The 21,617-nt window shown below is 50.7% G+C and overlaps 1 protein-coding gene across 1 annotated transcript in view; it reads right to left on the minus strand.

Moving 5' to 3' along the window:
* JOSD1 (Josephin domain containing 1) overlaps window positions 1–16,406 on the minus strand; it is a 29,583-nt gene extending 13,177 nt beyond the window's left edge. Inside the window, exons 1-3 of the mRNA XM_078594857.1 lie at window positions 15,443–16,406; window positions 13,080–13,478; window positions 1,878–2,003 (exon numbers count right to left, since the gene is read on the minus strand). Of these exons, the coding sequence (XP_078450983.1) occupies window positions 1,878–2,003; window positions 13,080–13,465 (512 nt within the window). The 5' untranslated portion in view covers window positions 13,466–13,478; window positions 15,443–16,406. The remainder of the gene's footprint in view (window positions 1–1,877; window positions 2,004–13,079; window positions 13,479–15,442) is intronic.
* Window positions 16,407–21,617: the final 5,211 nt, after the last annotated feature.

The following is a 21,617-nucleotide window of genomic DNA, read 5'->3' on the forward strand; positions in this document are numbered from 1 at the left end:
CTACTCCCTGCACCCCCCCTTGGTGCTGCTGATCCTGCATAATGCATGGGCATAATATGACTTTGAAACCCCCCCCGCCCACCTCCTACGCATTTTCCATGAATATGCTAAATTCCTCTTCATATGCACATTCTTTTTGTTAAGGCGCTCTTCCACCTCCAACCCAGTTTATATATAAGCTCCTAGCTTGGTAGTGTCTCATTCTTCACCTGAAGACGGCTGCTTGCGTTGTAGCCGAAACGTCGTGAGAATTATTATGTTTTATTTTTATTATTTTATTACTTCCCTTCTACGTGACTTTACCGAAAGAACCAAGAAGATGAATCTTATGGTGGTTCGTTTGTTAGTGCGAATGTTCGCATCTCGGGGACTGCCTGCACTTTTGTCAGTGAAATTCTGTTGGAGGATCCGTCTCTGCCAAGAACCCACAAACTATGAAAACAATTTTTTTTTTTTCACCAGGTAAGGCCCACTGAGATACATAGCTCTTTTTTTAGAAGCGACCTGGAAACAAATAATAGCTCAACAAAAACGCTCATCATGTGGAAATGTATAGCAGCCAAATACTCTGAAAAGCATGTTTCTAAATGTGGCGGGGAAGAACCGGAGGACCCGGAGAAGAATCCACAGGAAGAGAGACGCACAAAGTCCACATACACAGCAGCAGGCGTCAGGGTCGGGATCGAACCCACGACCTCCTCCATACCGGGCGAGGTAATTAACGTCTCACCCCCGTGTCCCACAAGCAGCTTTGCTTGGACAGCCCAGCCAAGCAAATAAGCACTGGGAATAAAATCCAGGTCCCTGCACACGATTTGTTTAACCAGAAACCGTTGCCTATCAATGTTTAACTGTCGTTTCTCTGTGTTTTGCGAGGCAGACAACGGAATAAAGAAAAAAAACGTGATAGCAAATACATTTGAGATTAAAACATCACAAATTCTGCCTCGATTATGTGAATGCCACAGTGGAGTGTTGTGAAGTGTTGCGTTTCGACGCGGCCATTGTGAACACACAAGCCTCCTCCTCGACTTTCCTGATGACATGTATGTTGAACTTCTTTCGCACCGTATGTAGCCAAATGTGCTAATCGGAGGTGTAGGGGAAGGACAACAAACTAAACATAAATCAGTTCGAAAGAAATACGTTTTTAACTTAGAATTAAAAGTGCAAAGCTCAAATGGCTTCCTAATATCGGAAAGAACAGCGTTCAAGATGGCCATAGAAGCCCATCTGAAAGCGCGCGATGTAGTGACCATCTTTTGTCGATGGCGACCCAAAAGCTGCTGCTGCTGCTGCTACGAGGATGACCGGAGTTTCAGTGATGGTTTATGCTCCTTGACGAGATCAGCAAGGTATCTGGCATGTCGGCATGGTAGAGATGTTATTACAATAATCAGCGATCGTCTTGCGGACTCCCGCCATGGTTAAATTTCGATTTAAAGCTTTCGTGACTGCGGGGATTCATCTTCTTGGTTCTTTCGGTAAAGTCACGTAGAAGGGAAGTAATCCTGCATAATGCACGGGCATAAGTAGTACTAATCACATACCTGCATTTCCCATAAATATGCTAAATTCCTCTTGATATGCAAATTCTTTTGTCAAGGCTCCCTTTCCCCCCCTTCCAACCCAGCTTAAATATATGCTCCAAGGATGGTGCTGTTTCATTCAGACGCTGTCGCCTCGACAGACCTGGTTTTCACCTGAGGACGGCTGCTTGCGTTGTGGCCGAAACGTCGTGAGAATTATTTTATCACGTTTTATTTTTATTATTTTATTACTTCCCTTCTACGTGACTTTACCGAAAGAACCAAGAAGATCCCGCCATGGTGTTCTGACCGAGAGGTCTCGGAGTGCTAGTGTGACTGGTTCAATACCTGCGCTTATCCCACCACACGGCTTCGCACGCCTTGGTCTGCAGGGCGGCCATGATGACGTTCACGTCGTAGTTTCCCGTTCCCAGCATGCTCTTGTGTGGGTTCAGCATCGAGTCTGGAGACAGCCTGTGAGAAGACAATCGATACACCCCCCAGCCGTTAATATGACAGACCACAGTAAATGTTGTTAGCGAGCACCTATTAAGGCCGGTACGGCACGTGATGAAGGAGTGGTGGTGACGAGGGCACCACACCCGGCCACCTCTTGTATCACCAGCGCCGACGCTTACGCAACATTACATACCAAACCACCGAAATAGCTCTCAATAACACTGTGGCATTTTTTTTATTGGAAATGTTAGCGGACACACCCAGTGTTAAGTGGGGGTGGTCATTGCTGGTGATATAAAAAATAAAAGATGTTTTACAATCAGACAGGTGACCAGAGGTCGGGGGGGGGGGGCGGGTTCATCGTGACCGCGTCAGAGACACCGAACTAGCGCCGCCGGGATCCTGGGCAAGAAATGGAGTCACCGAGTGAGTCGATGGTCGCAGAAAAAAAAATATGATTAAAGTGCAGTTGGTCACAATTTGGCACAATTAAGTAGCGAATAAAAAGTTTCATCGCGATGCTACGAATACTCTTTGCGAGGAATTTAAGAGGAACGGCGGGCGTGGAGTCGTGCGGATAAGACGCCCCGATAATATTCATGACTCCAGACGTAGTTGGGTGACATCTTCCTAGGAGACGGACACGATGTGTGATGATACACAGCACTCTGGCCCTCAGTGACCCAACGGGAAATTCCTCCGTTCCATGACAACCGCGACGCCAGAAGCCCGGTCGAGGTGGTGGTGGGGGCAAATAGCGGAAAATACAGAAAGTAAACAAAAAATATTTTTCCAAAAACTACGAACGCTGGCAGAATCAAATGGGGGAGGGGGGGGGCGAACCCAGTCGCATGCTCCGGTAATTATAACCCGCACGGGCATGTCACCGATGCGCAAGGCACATCATCGGCTCGTCGCGTTACGTTAATATTTAATTGGGTGTTTTTGATCTCTCCCCGGCTGGCTCTAATCGCGCGCGGGGCTCTCACGCGCGTGCAAGCGGGCCACGTTAAACAAGTGACGTTTTTTATTTTTTTACTTTACCCTCCATCACAATTACTGCCGAAGCTCATTATGGTCTAATGGTGACCACGCGTAAAGTCCAATCACCAAAATCTCCACCGAAACAACAAAATACAACGCCTGTATCAAACCGGGCTTCGTGTGCTGATAAGTCTGTACCCTATTCAAGCAATTGTTCCTGTATTTTGTGTCTCTTTCAAAAGGTTTTTGTCAACTCGTAAGGGTTCTTTGGGTCCTTTGGGTAAAGTCACATAGATAGGTTTAAATAAAATAACCAAAAACAACGACGTTTCGATCGCAACACAAGCGGTCGTCATCGAAACGTCGTAGTTTTTGGTTATTTTCTTTGAACCTATCTACATGACTTTACCGAAAGACCCAAAGAATATTAATTCCTGCAGTCACGAAAGCGTTAAGTCAAGATTTAACTCTTAAGAGCTTCTAACCGGTGAAATTAACAGGTCGGGACTGCGTCGACAGTGGTATGTACTGTAATAACAATGAGAAAATAACTCAATACATGAGTATGCGATATAGAAAGTGGTATTAAACGGTGAAAGTTATGGGTTTGTTTAGTTTGCAACGGCGACAGAATAGTGTGTTTGAATGACTTTCACCTGAACTACCCACCCTCCCACCATGGTCAAGAATATTTATGGTATTCATGCCACTCGCACACACGAACACACACCAGCCTGCACAAACTCACACAAAAGTGCACAACACAAGGCAATAAAACAAATACAAGGCTCAGATACACCACAAGCTCAACGCACATCACACTGCATGCTCATGCCAAATATATAGCTTACACACTTGTACAGCGAGAGACACACAGGCGCATACACACCACAAGTTGAAACAAGCAAACTGCTGGTTAACACTCACACACCAACAAACTCAAAGCACAATAAAGCAGAGATACAAGCTTCAATAACACAGAATTGCTATAAACTAAAAGATAACGTATATTACTATTTGCATGCCGCACACACACACACACCCACAGTACACACACAATTCTGATTCAGCACATGCCACCCATACATATGTAGGGCTGTTACAGAGAGCCCGTTATGCATGGCAGCCTATGGTAAACAAACACAGTAGGCGGGGCTACATGTGTGCACAAGCAGGTGCCCTCTGCGACGTCCGCGCCAGACACCCTGGGGGGTCGATTCGGTCGTTATGATCCCCCGGGGCCCCACCCCTCAGGGAGGGGTTGGGTATAAAAGGGGATTGTATCGAAGGGCTCGGGAGTGATGTTTAGCTAAAGAAGAGGAGGCGGAAGACGTCTGAGATAGAGCCCTGGACTCCCCCTGGTACGCCGTCCTTATCAGGACCGCGCAGGCTCGAGCCAGTGGCGTGGTACCAGAGCCAGAGCCAGTGCTGGTCTGGACTCTGGGTACCGGGCCCGACTGACCAGTGTCGGGCCAAGATAGCCTCCCCTAGCCCATTAGTGGAGGACTCAGAGGCAGGCTAGGGTTAGCTAGAGAGGTGTGTCCTCAGATAGACGGGTGAGGGGGCCGATACCCCCTCAAATGTGTATGTCACAACGTTGGTGTTAAATAAACAAGTGTGCCTCCAACTCCGGTGTGAACGAGTCGTGAGCGTTACTACATCTGGCGTCAGAAGTGAAACAAAGTACGAACATGGATACACGCCGGACGACTCGAGTCGGAGTACCAGGGGCGGAGGACACCGCTGCAGTCGGAGGGCCCGAGATGGCTGAAGATGCCATCGAGCAGCCGGGGCTGGGTGCATCCACGCCACAGCAGCTGGAGGAAGGGGAGCCGTCGACGGAGGGGCTGAGGCAGGCGCACGCGAAGCTGGCCGAGCTGCTGTACGACGCAGCCGCCATGCTCGACAACATCACGCGGCTGGGGGCTGCGGGACCGCCACGAGGCGACAGCAGCCAACGACCACAGCGCCTTCCCGCCATTTCAACGGAGCAACATTTTGAAACTCCCGCCATCGCCGCAGCTGCTGTTGAGGGCGTGGCCGCTCTAAGCATCGCGTCCAACGGCGGGAGTACAGTGCCTGCCGCGTCACCACGGGTGCGACCGGCGATGCCATCGCTGGTTCGTGCCGACGCTGAGTTCAGTGAGGCGGACGAGGGAGTGCGTTCTTCCTCTGCAGCCGCTGCCTTACATCAGCGGCTACCTCCACTCAAGGAATTTGTGGGCGAGGATGGCGACTGGGGCGGCTTCCAGCGGCGCTTCCTCGCTCACCAGGAGATGGCACAGTGGACAGACGCCGAGGCTCTCCGCGCGCTGCCAGCACTTCTCGACAGCGACGCCCTCGCCACTCTAACATCGGCTTCGAAGGAGAGGCGCTCCACGCTGCGGAAGGCGATGCAGGTGCTGTCGGCGGTATATGGTCCACCATCGGACTGTCGCCAACTCTTTTACGATCGCCAGCGGGGGACGAAGGAGTCGCCCCTGGCGTACCGCACAAGCCTCCTGGCACTGGCGAAGGAGGCCTTTCCACGAATGGATGACGAGGGTGTCGACGCCATGGTGACAGAGAAGATACTTTTGCTGGCGGACGACTTAGACATCGTCATTGTCGCACAGGACGATGCAGAGATGTGCTCCCTCCAAGCGGCCCGTCTCCTCCACGCAAACCTGTCCTCTCAACGACGGAAGGCCAGCAAGGCGGCGAGCGGGCGCGCCGTCGCTGCGGCCACCCTCCCGGCGGAAGAGGTTTGCGCCATCAACCATCGACGGCAGCACGGAGCGGGAGCGCGGGAGGACCGGGCCGGTTCAAGCCGTCTACAACGTCCATCGTCGCCACCAGCGCTTCCACGCTGTTATAACTGCGGCATCCGGGGCCACGTCGCCTCGGGGTGCCGCTCTCCTCGGCAGCACGGAACGACACCTCAACGGGACGCCGGCCCTCGTCACAAGCTCCACCATCATAATCCGGCGAGTCGCGGCACCCCTCATGTTTGGCCCACGCACACGCCCGTCACACACTCGAACACCGCAGCGAAGGGGGGGCAAATATCGCGTACCATGGCACCAACACGCACCGCTCTGGGTACTCACATTGAACCCAGCCAGTGGTCCGTGTTGGCCCATCGGGTTGTAGCCGCGTCATCGGGGTCGTCGGCCGTTGTGGGTCACATCGATGGGGTCGAGGTGCGCATCCTGGTCGATACAGGAGCATCGGCGACCATTATTTCGGAGTTGATTTATAACATTCTCCCTGCCCAGAGCCGTCCTTTGATGCCTGTTAATGTGCCATTCTTTGCTGCTAACGGGGGTTCACTTGGCATCATCGGACAAATTCGAGCCCAAATTTGTGTCGGGGATATTAAATTATCTGGGCCGATTTTTGTTTCCTCCTCGCTGGCGGTTCCGTGCCTGCTGGGGACGGATTTCCTGGCCAAAATGCCGATTAGGATATTAATCGACCAGGGATGCATTGAGCTCCCATCGGGCCGACGCATGGCGTTTTTGCCATCCCCCGCTACGAGCCGGACGGCGTTCGCGACGGTGCCGGCGTTCGTAGATAGAACGGTGCGCGTTCCTCCGGGGGCGCAAATGTTAATTCCTTTGAGACTTCGGCGGCCCTTCGCTAAGGGCATTGGGGCTCAAGGGGTTTTGCTGGGACCGTCTAGGGCCGGGGTCAGTGGACCTAATTTACTCCCGGCCCAGACCATAGTGAGAGGGGATGGAGAACCCTTCATCGCGGTCCTCAATGTGGGCTCGCAGACGGTGGTGGTCCCACAGGGGACCGTGCTTGCTCACGCAACGCCGGTGCCCTGTGAGGAACCCGTCGCGAGTCATGTCGGCGCTGCCCCTGCACCGCGACCACATTCAGACAGCGATGAAGGGTGGCTCGAGGCGCTTTGCGCGGGATCGACGGACCTGTCAAATTTAGAGCGCCAACGTCTTAAGACACTACTGAGGGAATTTTCCGACGTTTTCAGTCGGGATAAATACGATTTGGGCTGCACTCATCTGCTGCGTCACCATATTGATACGGGTGACAGCGCGCCAATACGCCAAAATCCTTTTCGGTTGAGTCCCGCCGAAAAGGACCATGTCAAATCGGCTGTTGATGACATGCTAGCCGCCGACATAATTTCTCCCTCCAACAGCCCTTGGGGAGCGCCGATCGTCCTGGTTAAGAAGCAGGACGGTTCGTTGCGGTTTTGCGTTGACTTTCGGCGCCTTAATAAAATTACGGTTGCCGACGCATACCCGCTCCCACGGATGGACGAATCGCTTGACGCCTTGGCGGGAGCGCGATTCTTCTCCACATTGGACTTACTTTCGGGATTCTGGCAGCTTCCTCTGGACGATGATTCAAAGCCTAAAACTGCTTTCCGTACTCCGCACGGCCTGTTTCAATTCAACCGGTTGCCGATGGGCTTACACTCAGCGCCGGCAACTTTCCAGCGGTTGATGGAATTGGTTTTGGCTGGATTGCAATGGGAGTCGTGCCTGATTTATTTGGATGACGTCATTGTCTTTGGCAAAACTTTTGAGGAACATCTCCAGAGGTTGCGGGCGGTTTTCCTAAAGATGCGGGCTGCTAATTTGAAATTTAAGCCCCAAAAATGCCATTTGTTACGCGAGTCGGTGCGTTATTTGGGGCACATCGTGGGGCGCTCAGGTATTTCTACCGATCCCGCCAAAACGCAGTGTGTAAGCTCCTGGCCGACTCCCACCTCAGTGGGAGAGGTTAGGAGTTTTATTGGGTTTGCGTCGTATTATAGACGCTTCGTCGCTAATTTTGCGACTATCGCCAAACCCCTACATGCTTTAACATCTAAAGGGGTTCGGTTTTGCTGGGGTCAGGAGGAGGAGGCTGCTTTTTGCTCCCTTCGGGATGCTTTGGTAAACGCTCCTCCCCTGATTTACCCTGATTTTTCAAAACCGTTCTTGCTCGACACCGATGCGAGCAACACGGGTATTGGGGGCGTGCTCTCCCAGGTGGTTGACGGCGTGGAACATGTGGTTGCGTACGGCAGTCGGGTGTTGTCTCCAGCGGAGCAACGGTATTGTGTCACCCGTAGGGAACTGTTGGCAATTGTCCATTTCGTCCAACAGTATCGCCCATATCTGTACGGTCGGCATTTCACCGTCCGCACAGATCATGCGGCACTGCAGTACGCCCTGAGGGTTCAACAGCCATCGGGACAATTGTCCCGATGGTTGGAGGTCCTCCAGGATTACGATTTCCAAACCACATACCGTAAGGGCGTTCGCCACACCAACGCGGACGCTCTGTCACGCTTGCCAACCACCTCCGAGTGTGCATGCCTCCTGGGGTCTGGACGTTGCAGGCCTCCAGGGGACACATCGGTACCTGTCTTGGCGGCCGCCAACGACGACGATGCAATGGTTCCTAATTCGATCGAACAGCAGGGCAAAGATTCCCTGTTGGGGTTGCCCGTCATTGAATGGGGGCGCCTCCAGATGGAGGATGTCTCCCTCCTCGGGTGGCGACGTCGCGTTGGCGGTGCGGCGGGGGGAAAAAGTGGTGGTTCCGACGCATGGGAAATGTGCCAAGGTCTGCTAATGCATTGGGACGGGAAGTCACGTCGACATCGGCTGGTTGTCCCTACTGGGTTGCGGGGTAGGGTGGTATGGGCCGCTCATGAGCGCCTCCTACACCTGGGGACCCAAAAGACTCTCGCCTTGCTGCAACTTGATTTTTACTGGCCTGGCATGACGAGGGATGTGGGGGATTTGTTGGGATCGTGCCCTCAATGTGCACAACGCAAACCGCCGGCACGGGAGTCTAACCCGCCCTTGCAATCGATCAAAGTGTCCAGGATAAACGAGCTGGTCGCTCTGGACATTTTGGGACCATTCCCCGCCACCCCCAGAGGGAATAGATATTTGTTGACGGGTGTCGAGTATTTTACACGCTGGCCTATGGCCTGGCCTTTGGCCAACCAGTCGGCAGCAGCCATCGTGGAGGCCTTTGTTCAGGGTTATGTCCTGGACAAAGGTGCTCCGGAGAGGCTGCTGACCGACCAGGGCAGAAATTTTTCCGGTAAACTACTCAGACAAGTCTGCGATCTCCTGGGCACAAAGAAAATTCGGACCTCCCCATATCACCCACAAACTGACGGGATGGTCGAACGTTTGCATCGCACCATCTCGTCCATGTTATCACAACAAGTTTCGGACTCGCAAACGGATTGGGACCTACAAATTCAGGGGGTCTTGGCGGCGTACCGGATGGCACCCCATGCGGCTACGGGGTTTTCTCCCTTTTACCTCATGTACGGCCGAGAACCAGACCCGCCTGTTCGTGCCCAGTTGCGGATCCCCGTGCCGCAGGGAAAAACTAATCTGGCTGACCACGTTAAATTTAATCTGGACAAATTGACCGAGGCACGGGATGCTGCAATGCAAAACTCTGACCTCCGTCAGAAGGCAAATGAGCGCCTCAGATTGAGTCGAGCGCACATGCTGCAGTGGAAGCCGGGGGACAAGGCATGGTTGCACTGCCCCCAGGTGCCACTGGCAACCTCCTCTAAACTTGTGCGGCCGTGGCGGGGCCCTGTGGAAGTGGTGGAGGTGTTACGTCCGCAGTGCGTGCGCATCAAGTGGGGGAAGCGGCGATGGTTCGTGCACCCCTCCAGATTAAAACCCTTCGCTGCGGTACACGACCCCACTTCACACGCGCGTGGCCAAACATGTGGGGGGTCGGCCGACTTGCTGGGTCCGTCTCTGTCGCTCTCACCTGATGCCTTGCCGGCTGTGCCACCTTCAGGAGCATCAGGAGTGACGGGCTCACGCCCGATCACCCCTCCTGCGGATACCGAGGGTCACGCGGAGTCAGAGGAATGCTCACCTCAAGACGGACAGTCGCCACCTGATGGTCCGCCACGCGGGGTTACCCCGTGTGAGGGGCCCGCTGCAAGGACGCGCGCTAAAATGCGCAAACTGTTGTGAGGCCGGAAAATGTGTACATAGCTGTTGTGTTTATTGGCTGTTGTGTGGATGGTGTGTTTCCCGCTCCTCGGATGTACATATGTTGGGTTCACCGTTTGTTGTGTGTGCGGGGTGGGTTCCCTGCTGGTTGTATATAAGCTGTTTTTTTACGGAATTCGTATTTATTCGGGGGGGTGCGACGGGTTGTTTCTCATCTTGTTGTTGTGTCTTGTTCTGGTTCCTGTTATGGTTCAAAAATAGTGAGGCACACGTCAGGGGGTGAAGGCACCTTTATTGTCAAATTTTGTATGTTGGCAGCCGGGACGGCTGCATGCTATGTGGGGGGGAGTGATGTAGGGCTGTTACAGAGAGCCCGTTATGCATGGCAGCCTATGGTAAACAAACACAGTAGGCGGGGCTACATGTGTGCACAAGCAGGTGCCCTCTGCGACGTCCGCGCCAGACACCCTGGGGGGTCGATTCGGTCGTTATGATCCCCCGGGGCCCCACCCCTCAGGGAGGGGTTGGGTATAAAAGGGGATTGTATCGAAGGGCTCGGGAGTGATGTTTAGCTAAAGAAGAGGAGGCGGAAGACGTCTGAGATAGAGCCCTGGACTCCCCCTGGTACGCCGTCCTTATCAGGACCGCGCAGGCTCGAGCCAGTGGCGTGGTACCAGAGCCAGAGCCAGTGCTGGTCTGGACTCTGGGTACCGGGCCCGACTGACCAGTGTCGGGCCAAGATAGCCTCCCCTAGCCCATTAGTGGAGGACTCAGAGGCAGGCTAGGGTTAGCTAGAGAGGTGTGTCCTCAGATAGACGGGTGAGGGGGCCGATACCCCCTCAAATGTGTATGTCACAACGTTGGTGTTAAATAAACAAGTGTGCCTCCAACTCCGGTGTGAACGAGTCGTGAGCGTTACTACACATACTTGCATACAAACACCCATCGCAGCATACACACACCTCCATCACCCACCGCATCTCCACCTCGAACACTTTCAGTAACACACATACAAGACACCTGCAGTGCACATTAGTGTGCACACACACAGATACAACTACGACACACAAATACACCAATATCCCCGGAACACGACGTACAGAACAATACTCATCCACACCACAATCATATCCCCAAAAAAATGTTTAGCGAGCACCTAAGAAGGTCAGCACTGTACATCAGGGTGGTGTGGGTAGCACTAAAAGAAAAGATTCCCCCGTGTAGCCTTTAACAGTCTGTAGGGGCAAGTGCTGTTAGCGAGTAGCACCTATGAAGGCCAGCACAGCACATGAGGGGGTGGGTGGCCAACACCACGTCCGGCCGCCTTTGTCTTCCCAGTGGCGATATTTACACACCACACCAGGTAATCATTTGAGACTGAGTCGACCTAGGGGAGGCCCAGGACCGGTTTAGATAATCGTCACTGGTCTTCGCGGCCGTGAGCGGGAATCGAACTTGGGTCGTCGGGTTCGTAGCGCAGCGCGCTAACCGCTGCTACACCACCGCTCCAAACTGAACCACAAAGACTCTAACACACACATACTTTTTGTGCAAACACCTCCAACACAAACATCTCTAGCAATACACACACGCTCCATCACACTTCCAGTATACACAAAAGGAAAACGCACCCTCCCAAATAAACAAAAGAAACGATATCAAACGCCACATCTCAAACACTCCTCCTTATACATATCTACTGAAACGATACACACCCACACCTCTAGCACACAAACACACCTCCTGTAACACACATTTAGCACTGTTGGCTACATATGGTGCGAAATAAGTTCAACATACATACATATCCCAGCATCCTGCACACATCTTGTACACAGAGGCAAAGACCACCTGTATAGTCTTTAACAGGCTGTTGCGGTAAGCGCTGTTAGCGAGCACCTATGAAGGCCGGCACGCCACACGAGGGGATGGGTGGCCAACACCACGGCCGGCCGCCTTTGTCTCCCCAGTGGCGATGTTTACACACCACACCAAGTACTCATGCGAGGCTGAGTCGACCTAGGGGAGGCCCAGGACCGATTCAAATACTCGTCACAGGTGTTGGCCGTGAGCGGGAATCGAACTCAGGTCGCAAAGTTCGTAGCGCAACGCGCTGACCACTCCCCACACACCGCTCACAACCACCACACACACCACCTACTATGCCACAAATCACCACACACACCAACACCTCTCTCACACACACACACCTAAAAACACTCCCAACCATCGCACACAAACACCCACCCGTTCACACACACGGCACCTCTGAGATCATGCAGCTCCCATCATCACACACACGAACCACTCACACACAACTCGATATCTAAACTACGTACATGTACAACACACCGCCTCGCCACGCTGCTCTCTCGCAACAACAACACGCATGCTACCCCTATCACGGACCTCCGAGTAGCACGGTTGGCTACGTACGGTGCGAATGAAGTTCAACATACTGTACATACATCACACCACGCACATCACGTCACACAAACACACCACCCCCATAAAATCACACCACACACATCATACAAACACATCAAACCCCTCACACCACAACCATACACATCACCCCCATCACACAAACACATCACCCCACATCACACTACCCCCATCATATCATACTACATCCCCCCATCACACAAACACACCACCCCCGATAAAATCACACCACACATCACCCCCATCACACCACACACTCCCCATCACCCCCTTCATACCACACACACACACATCCCCATCACATCACAAATACCCCCCATCACACCACACACAAACACATCACCCCCATCACACCACACACACCACACACACAAACACATCACCCCCATCACACCACACACACCACCCCCATCACACCACACAGACAAACACATCACCCCCATCACCCACACACACCACCCACATCACACCACACACACACAAACACATCACCCCCATCACACCAACACATCACCCCCATCATACCAACACATGACCCCCATCACACCACACACCACCCCCATCACACCAACACATAACCTCCATCACACACACCAACACATCACCCCCATCACACCACACACTCCCTATCACCCCCATCACCCCATCACCCCCCAGCATCACCCCCCACCACACCACACACACCACCCCCACACCCCACCCCACCCCCCCCCACACACACCTCTGGCAGATCTCGTCGAGCTGCTCCTTGGTGAAGGCGTCGCCGTCCTGGAAGACGTTGTTGAGGGCGTGCAACGCGCACAGCTCGCGCCGCTGCCGCTCGTGGTACAGGCCGATGGGGGCCGCCGCCTGCTGCTGCTGCTGCTGCAGCTGCTGCAACGCGTCGGCTTCCACCTTCATCTTCTTCGCTGCGCTCGTCCACGGCACGCAGTTCATGGCCGTGGATGATGATGATGATGTCGTCGTCGTTGCTGCTGCTGCCGTGGTCGAGGTCTTAGCCGAAGCCGCCAGGGCGAAGCGTGTGGCCACGACGATGATGATGATGGTGGTGATGGTGGTGGCGAAGCAGATATCTAGGGGGATGGGGATGCAAGCGATGTCGACCATTCGCTGGGGAGACCTATAAGGGAGAGGGGGGGGGGTGATGAGCACAAGAGAAAGCTGTTGTTGTATTGGGTTCCTACTGCCAACACGACGATTTAGAGATCATACAACACCTTCGGGTGATTGGTGATGAGCTTGATTGATAAGCGCAAGAGAACGCTACATTTCCGATCTTGTATTCTCACCACACAAAAACAAACCGATGTTAGATTAGCCAACACTTTAGGATGATCATAAACAGCATGATTGCGATGATGCTGAATATGATGCTGATGAAGGTGCTGCTGACGATGATGAAGATGCTGCGATGATGATGAGGCTAAGCCATACAAACAAGATGATGATGATGTTGTTGATGTTTGCCGCCACCACCCCACCACCCTATGCGAGATGCGATAACGTTGACGACCGTTCACCGAGACAACCCCAGGCAGGGCGCACGTGTTGTGTGTGTGTGTGCGTGCGGCTATTACGCAGATTAATCGAGATAGACAGGCGGGTAATTAATGACACTTTGAACGTAATGAAGACAACTATCAACTGGCCAGAAACCCATCCACCGAGACGCCGGAAAGACTATGATGTTGGCGATAGTTTTAAAAGATAGTAAAAGACGACGTTGGAGGATGATGATGATCATCATTGTGTACAGTGTAAGCTAACCGAGACTACCGGAGGCGGTAGAGAGCTGTACAGTACTGTGCAATCACAAGTTAATTACAAATGTTGAAAGGAGATACGGTACTTTCTTTTGTTGTTAATACGATGAGGAAGATCGTGGGTATCGACAATAGATAAGAAGAGAGTGCGGTGCGATGCAAATGTTGCGCTGCGGGATTATTCATGATGATGAGGGTGATGATGATGATGAGGGTGATGATGATGATGAGGGTGATGATGATGATGGTGATGATGATGATGGTGATGATGATGAGGGTGATGATGATGGTGATGATGATGAGGGTGATGATGATGAGGGTGATGGTGATGATGAGGGTGATGATGATGATGAGGGTGATGATGGTGATGATGATGATGATGAGGGTGATGATGATGAGGGTGATGATGATGAGGGTGATGATGATGATGAGGGTGATGATGATGATGAGGGTGATCATGAGGGTGATGATGATGATGATGAGGGTGATGATGAGGGTGATGATGATGATGATGAGGGTGATGATGAGGGTGATGATGATGAGGGTGATGAGGGTGATGATGATGATGAGGGTGATGATGATGATGAGGGTGATGATGATGATGAGGGTGATGATGATGATGAGGGTGATGAGGGTGATGATGATGATGAGGGTGATGATGATGAGGGTGATGAGGGTGATGATGATGATGAGGGTGATGAGGGCTATGAGGGTAATGATGATGACGATGAGGGTGATGATGGAGATGGAGATGATGATGAGGGTGATGATGATGATGATGAGGGTGATGATGATGACGATGATGATGATGACGATGAGGGTGATGATGATGACGATGAGGGTGATGATGGAGATGAGGGTGGTGATGATGAGGATGGTGATGATGAGGGTGATGATGGAGATGATGAGGATGATGATGATGAGGGTGATGATGATGAAGATGAGGGTGATGATGAAGATGATGAGGGTGATGATGAAGATGATGAGGGTGATGAGGATGATGAGGGTGATGAGGGTGATGATGATGAGGGTGATGATGAAGAATGATGATGATGAAGAATGATGATGAGGGTGATTATGAAGATGATGAGGGTGATGAGGATGAGGGTGATTATGAAGATGATGAGGGTGATGAGGATGAGGGTGATGATGATGAGGGTGATGATGAAGAATGATGATGATGAAGAATGATGATGGTGATGATGAGGGTGATGATGAAGAATGATGATGAGGGTGATGATGATGAGGGTGATGATGATGAAGATGATGAGGGTGATGGTGATGATGGCGATGATGGTGAAGAAGGGTGAATCTCATTTACCCCGAGCTCGATGCCGATTGAGGAAGACGACGACGATGGAGATGAGGAAGACGACGACGTGAAAGACGTTGTTGTTGTTGTTGGTGAGGAAGAGGAGGCCAAAGAAACCACAACAACAACAACCACCACCACCGGGAGCTCTCGGCCCAACGGAGGGGTCCTCGCTGTTACCGTGTTCACCTCTTCACCTCCTCATCAACAACAACATTCACCACCAACCACCCTTCGTCCTCCTCCTACCTCTCCTCCTCCTCACCACCACTTCTCTTCCGAAGCTCACCACGACGACGCCTCACGACCCCTGCCACACCACCTATTTGAACACCAATCGCCACCTCCTCCTCCTCACCACCTTACTACTACCCCCCACCACCACCACGTCACCCTATTTCCCACACAACCACCTCCACACCTCTTCAATCCTCACCTCGTCTGCCTCCTCCTCACCACCACCACCCTCTATTCCCCACCACAGACAGGCACCTCACACTATTCCTCACCACCCCACCCGATGATAACCCACCGTCTCTTCGACACGAACCACTACTACCTCCTCAACATCCACCTCGTCTACCACCACCTTCACCACCACCACCACCACTCTATTTCTCACCCGATTGCCCACCACTTCTTCGACACGAACCACTACTACCTCCTCAACACCTTTGTAGTATCCACTTCGTCAACCTCCTCACCACCACTCTGTTCCTCACCACTCAGCCAACCACCTCAACCCACCGCCTCTTCGACACGAACCACCACACTACCCCCTCCACGTCTCTTTAGCAGCCACTTCGTCAACGTCCTCCACCACCACCACTCTATTCCTCACCCGATTTCCCACCACCTCCTCGACACGAACCACCACTACCTCCTCAGCATCCACCTCATCAACCTCCTCCACCACCACCACGACCACCACGACCACCTTCACCGCGTGACCGTCCTCGGCGGCCTCCTCCCTCGCTCTGCTGCCCTCCCCCCCCTCCTCACTCCCTCACCCCCTCACCCGGGCAGCACTTCCACCCCCACCACTGGGACGCCTCCCATTGGTCAACGACGCGGTCACGTGGACTCACCTCGGCCAATCTGAGCGTCCCGCCGCGGAGCCGTAAACAATTAAGTTGATAATCCACACTTGCGTGGTTATTTTTTTTAGTTTGTTTAAAAATGTTTTTTTTTTCGTGTGCTTATGATGAATCTTGGTGATGGTTAAGAAAACCAAAGTCGCGAGTTAATTACGAAAATAATTAAATTTAGCCGGGGGGGGGGGGGGTGTCCCGTCATGCATCGGGGTGGGGGCTGGTAGTTGGGGTCCTTTCTGGTGGTGGGTGGGGGCTAGGGCTACCCGCAGAGCTCTCCGTGGGTGCCTGTGCCAATTAAATTAATATTAACTTTAAGCACTTAAGGGCCGTACATAAATGACGTCACGCACCTAGGGGGGGGAGGGTCAGACATTTGTGACGATGTATGACGAGGGGAGAAATGTGACGTCACATCAAAATGCGAAACTTTAAATTTAGACAACGCGTTCCACTTAATTAAATAGACTTTTGAATAAATGTTTTCTCCTACAACATCAGAGTGCAGCGCCACATTAAATACGCACTACAATGACAATAGTTTAAAGCGATTTGAAGCATGTTTTATTTTTTGGGGGGGGGCAGAGCTTTGTGACATCATATTTGAGGGGGGGGGGGTCTGACTTTTTGTGACGCCGTGTGACGAAGGGGGGGGGGTCAAAAATCGTCCAAAATCGAGTGACGTCATTTATGGACGGCCCCTAATGTGGTTTTTAGTCGCCACCAATGATCATGATTCACAATTGAGTTGGTCGCGAGTTAGGTCACGCGAAATGATCTGGCCAAATGTGTCACGTGCCACGCTTCGTACGCGTGACGACTGAATTTGTGTCCGGTTGGTGGAGGGTCTTACAACACATATTTGGCCGGATAATTTATTTACGTGGATCAGCCCAAATATTATACGATTCGTAAAACATTTATTTCGTCACGTCATTTCACACTGTAGATATGGTTTGTCTCTAAAAATAATTGGCAATAAATGTTACCAGAGCAAGCAAACTCTGCAGCGGTTTAGACAAATCTGGGCCTCATCAGCAGTCAGGCTTGTTAAAGACATTGTGATCTGGAAAGACATGCAAAAGGCGGATAGACTATACAGTTCTAGATTTGAAGCTTTCGTGACTGCAAGGATTCATACTCTTAGTTTTTTCGGTAAAGTCACGTAGGTAAAACATGTAATTAAAATTAATAAAAAATATAAAATAATAAAAATCATTTGATTGTTATTATTTTACTAAGAGTATGAATCCTTGCAGTCACGAAAGCTTCAAATCTATAAAATCAATTGATTTTTATTATTTTATTTCTTATTAATTTTAATTCAATTTTTTACCTACGTGACTTTACCGAAAAAACAAGAGTATAGACTATACAGTATATGTTTTATTAATGTGGAGACGGAACGGAATTCTGTTTATATTTGGTTTCCCTCCAGAATGCTCCACACAGCATTAACTCGCAGTGCGGCGAGTTTGTGCGCATTAGTCAGTCACAATTTAATCCGGATCAGCCAGCCAAAATATGGCACACAGACAGCACATGAATATGGCACACAGACAACACACATGAGAAGACGCACATAACGCATTTTTTTTAGAGGTTATTTGAAAATTAAAAAATTACCAAGTAACCAAAGCAAAGCAAAGCAGCTATGGCCAATCTAAGCAGGTGTAAGCCTGGATAGTCCACGGGTTGGTGACTCCTATACATTAACGGGTTGTTTTAGGGAGCTGCCAGGCTTTGTTGTGCACCGCAGAGGGCAGTACAGAAAAATGTTGTACCGTACTTCTACGCTTCCAAGTTCACGTTTCCCGCCTTCACCAACCCGCACTGATGATGAAGTATAGTCAAATAATTCTAGATTTGAAGCTTTCGTGACTGCAAGGAATCATCTTCCTAGGTTTTTTCGGTAAAGTCACGTAGAAAGTAAAATAAAATAAAAACAAAAATCACGACGTTTCGGAGGCAACACAAGTCTCCGTCATCAGGTGGGACCGTCACAGCCAGATTAACTGTGACGGTCCCACCTGATGACGGAGACTTGTGTTGCCTCCGAAACGTCGTGATTTTTGTTTTTATTTTATTTTACTTTCTACGTGACTTTACCGAAAAAAACCTAGGAAGATATAGTCAAATAACCCTCCCCCTCCCACATCTTACACAGATGTAGATGACATCTGTGTTCGTACAGGATTCACTCTTGTTATGCTCATCGCTGACATAACTATGCCAATTTGTATCGGGCAAACGTGCCATTATGGGTTTAACTCTGTGACTCGTGAGTGACGTGACCGTGTTAACCCAAATAGCAACTGTGCTACTCTTTCACTCTTTGTGTTCATCATCGACATGGCCTTGTTGGCATAATGGCAATCGTCATGACAGTCACGGTTTCACCTTTATTGAACTTCATCAGTGATATACAGCCACTAATTACTGCTACTTTGTATATAACGTGGGTTTTATTCTTACTTATTATATCTCCGTAATCCATGACAAAGAAGCAACCGTTATAACTCAGTGGACTTTACCTGGTAAAAGTTGTTTGTTTATTGATATAAAAAGTTTATTATATTTTTTGGGTCTTTTGGTAAAGCCACGTAAATAGAAAAGTCTCAAAAAATTGTGATTTGCTTACCTTACCTATACGTTGCGCTACTAACGTGTATTTTACATTGTTCGTTCAGAATAAGAATATTTATTTACACAGGAGGAATCCGATGAGCTCTCAAGGGGCCGTCCATAAATGACGTCACGCTATTTTGGACGATTTTTGACCCCCCCCCCTCGTCACAAAGTCATACCCCCCTCAAATATGACGTCACAAAGCTCTGCCCCCCCCAAACCATATTAACATTTTGAAAATAAAACATGCTTCAAATCGCTTTAAACTATTGTCATTGTAGTGCGTATTTAATGTGGCGCTGCACTCTGATGTTGTAGGAGAAAACATTTATTAAAAAGTCTATTTAATTAAGTAGAACGTGTTGTCTATATTTATTTAAAGTTGCGCATTTTTACGTGACGTCACATTTCTCACCCCCCCCCCCCTCGTCACACATCGTCACAAATGTCTGAACCCCCCCCCCTAGGTGCGTGACGTCATTTATGGACGCCCCCCAAGCTATTTAAAAATCCTTTATATTAAGTTCACTTGCTTGATTGCTTACGACCGTGCAAATCTTTCGGTCGTTTTTTTAACCCACTTCCCGTGACCCAATCGAGCTGACATTTTGCACACAGACTCGTTGTGCGTGACAATGTATTTTCGTGAAAAAAAGTTTCCAAAATTTTACACTTTTTTAGGAAAAAATTAGAGAGGACTCTAGCCGCCACGCATATAAAGGATTTATAGTGAAAAACTTTGTTTTTACGGGTTAATTTTTTTCACAGATGCCCATTAGGGGCGGGTAAGGACATTACAATAACAAACAGTCCAAAACAATAGGAGTGCAAAGTACACGAGAGGACACGTGTGAAAAAAGAGCTTTATAGCTAATCGGATTCTTCCAGTCAAAATAAAGATTCTTATTGTGTGTAAACAACACACCTGTCAACCCCTTATCAGCGTTTTACATTATTACAGCCCAATTCAGACCTTACTGGTCACCCCGTGCCCTTATAAATCTCAACGTTCATCCTACAAAGTCCCATCACAAGGGAGAAACACAAACAAATAGACAACACAAATGTTGATAATTGGGTTTTTACCCTTTTATCTGGCAACAAAACTGACACCTTTTTTACACGGAGTCATGTTTGCATAGATCACAATACCTGCAGTCAGAATGCAAACAAAAAACACGCAACTCTGATAATGTATGCACTGTCCTTGTAATTGATTGGTCCACACCCGAGACAGCTTTTCTTAGAGCCTAGTCTCACATGGTGTTGGACCAGATGACGCCAAAAGGCGCACAAATGTTGCCCATATTGAAACGGCTGTACGCCGTATGGACCTGAAAACTCAATTTCCCTGTACAAGAATACAGGGTAAACCGTATGGGTTGACAGCTATGAAACATCCATTATACAGGTTTTCTTGGGTCAGATCGCGTAAATATAAATGTGTCGTTAAACCCACGCTGTTTATCGTGACAAACCTTACTAAATTGGCTGTCGGGTGGTGGCGGCTTTACGACACATTGATATATTTACACTAGGTCATTCAGACTCTGTCTTCTCGACATACCTGTTCTCCACCTGAGGACGGCTGCTTGCGTTGTGGCCGAAACGTCGTGAGAATTATTTAATTGTTTTATTTTTATTATTTTATTATTTCCATTCTACGTGACTTTACCGAAAGAACCAAGAAGATGAATGAATCCCTGCAGTCACGAAAGCTTTAAATTGAAATATTTACGCTAACTAAAAAAAAACTCTATTGTGGATGATATTGGTCGCGAAAGCCTACCTACTGCGTGTTAAACTGGCATGAAACAACTGGCTTCGTCTCCATAGGTGATCATCAGCGCGGCCGCATCCCCCGCCCTCTCGCCCCATCCATCCAATCAACACCACGCACGCCCCAGGCCACACCCCCCTATTGAGCCGCGGAACCAATCACAAGAGCGTTCGCCCGCAGTCAACATGCCGCCCGCCGCTCGACAAATCCATTGGTGATCATCAGCTCTGCCCCCGCCCTCTCTCCCCATCCATCCAATCAACACCACGCACGCCCCAGGCCACACCCCCCTATTGGGCCGCGAACCAATCACAAGAGCGTTCGCCCGCGGTGACCAATCAGCGCAACCCGCGAGGCGGCGGCTGTTTGCCCGTTACGCCGTCGCGCGGCCCTATTGGAGGAGGGGCAACGCGGCGACCGCCCGCCCGCCGCCATCTTACCACGGGGTTGACTGCCTGCTCCGATGACGTCACAAGCGACGACGGGGGGGTGTGTGGAGGAACCAATGGCGAGGCGGGATCTGAACCCCCACCCGCTCCTCCCACGCCGCGTCTTCGAAGCCGACCAATCAGTGCGCGCCGGAGTACCAAGATGGCCGCCAAAGACACCGTTAGCACCGCGGCGAGGAGGGGCAGCGGCAGCAGCGGCCTCCCCACTGTGTGACGACGCTTCAGGACGTCGCCTC

Source organism: Lampetra planeri, chromosome 5 (genome assembly GCF_965212315.1).
Source record: "Lampetra planeri chromosome 5, kcLamPlan1.2.h2, whole genome shotgun sequence".
NCBI classification, from domain to species: domain Eukaryota; kingdom Metazoa; phylum Chordata; class Hyperoartia; order Petromyzontiformes; family Petromyzontidae; genus Lampetra; species Lampetra planeri.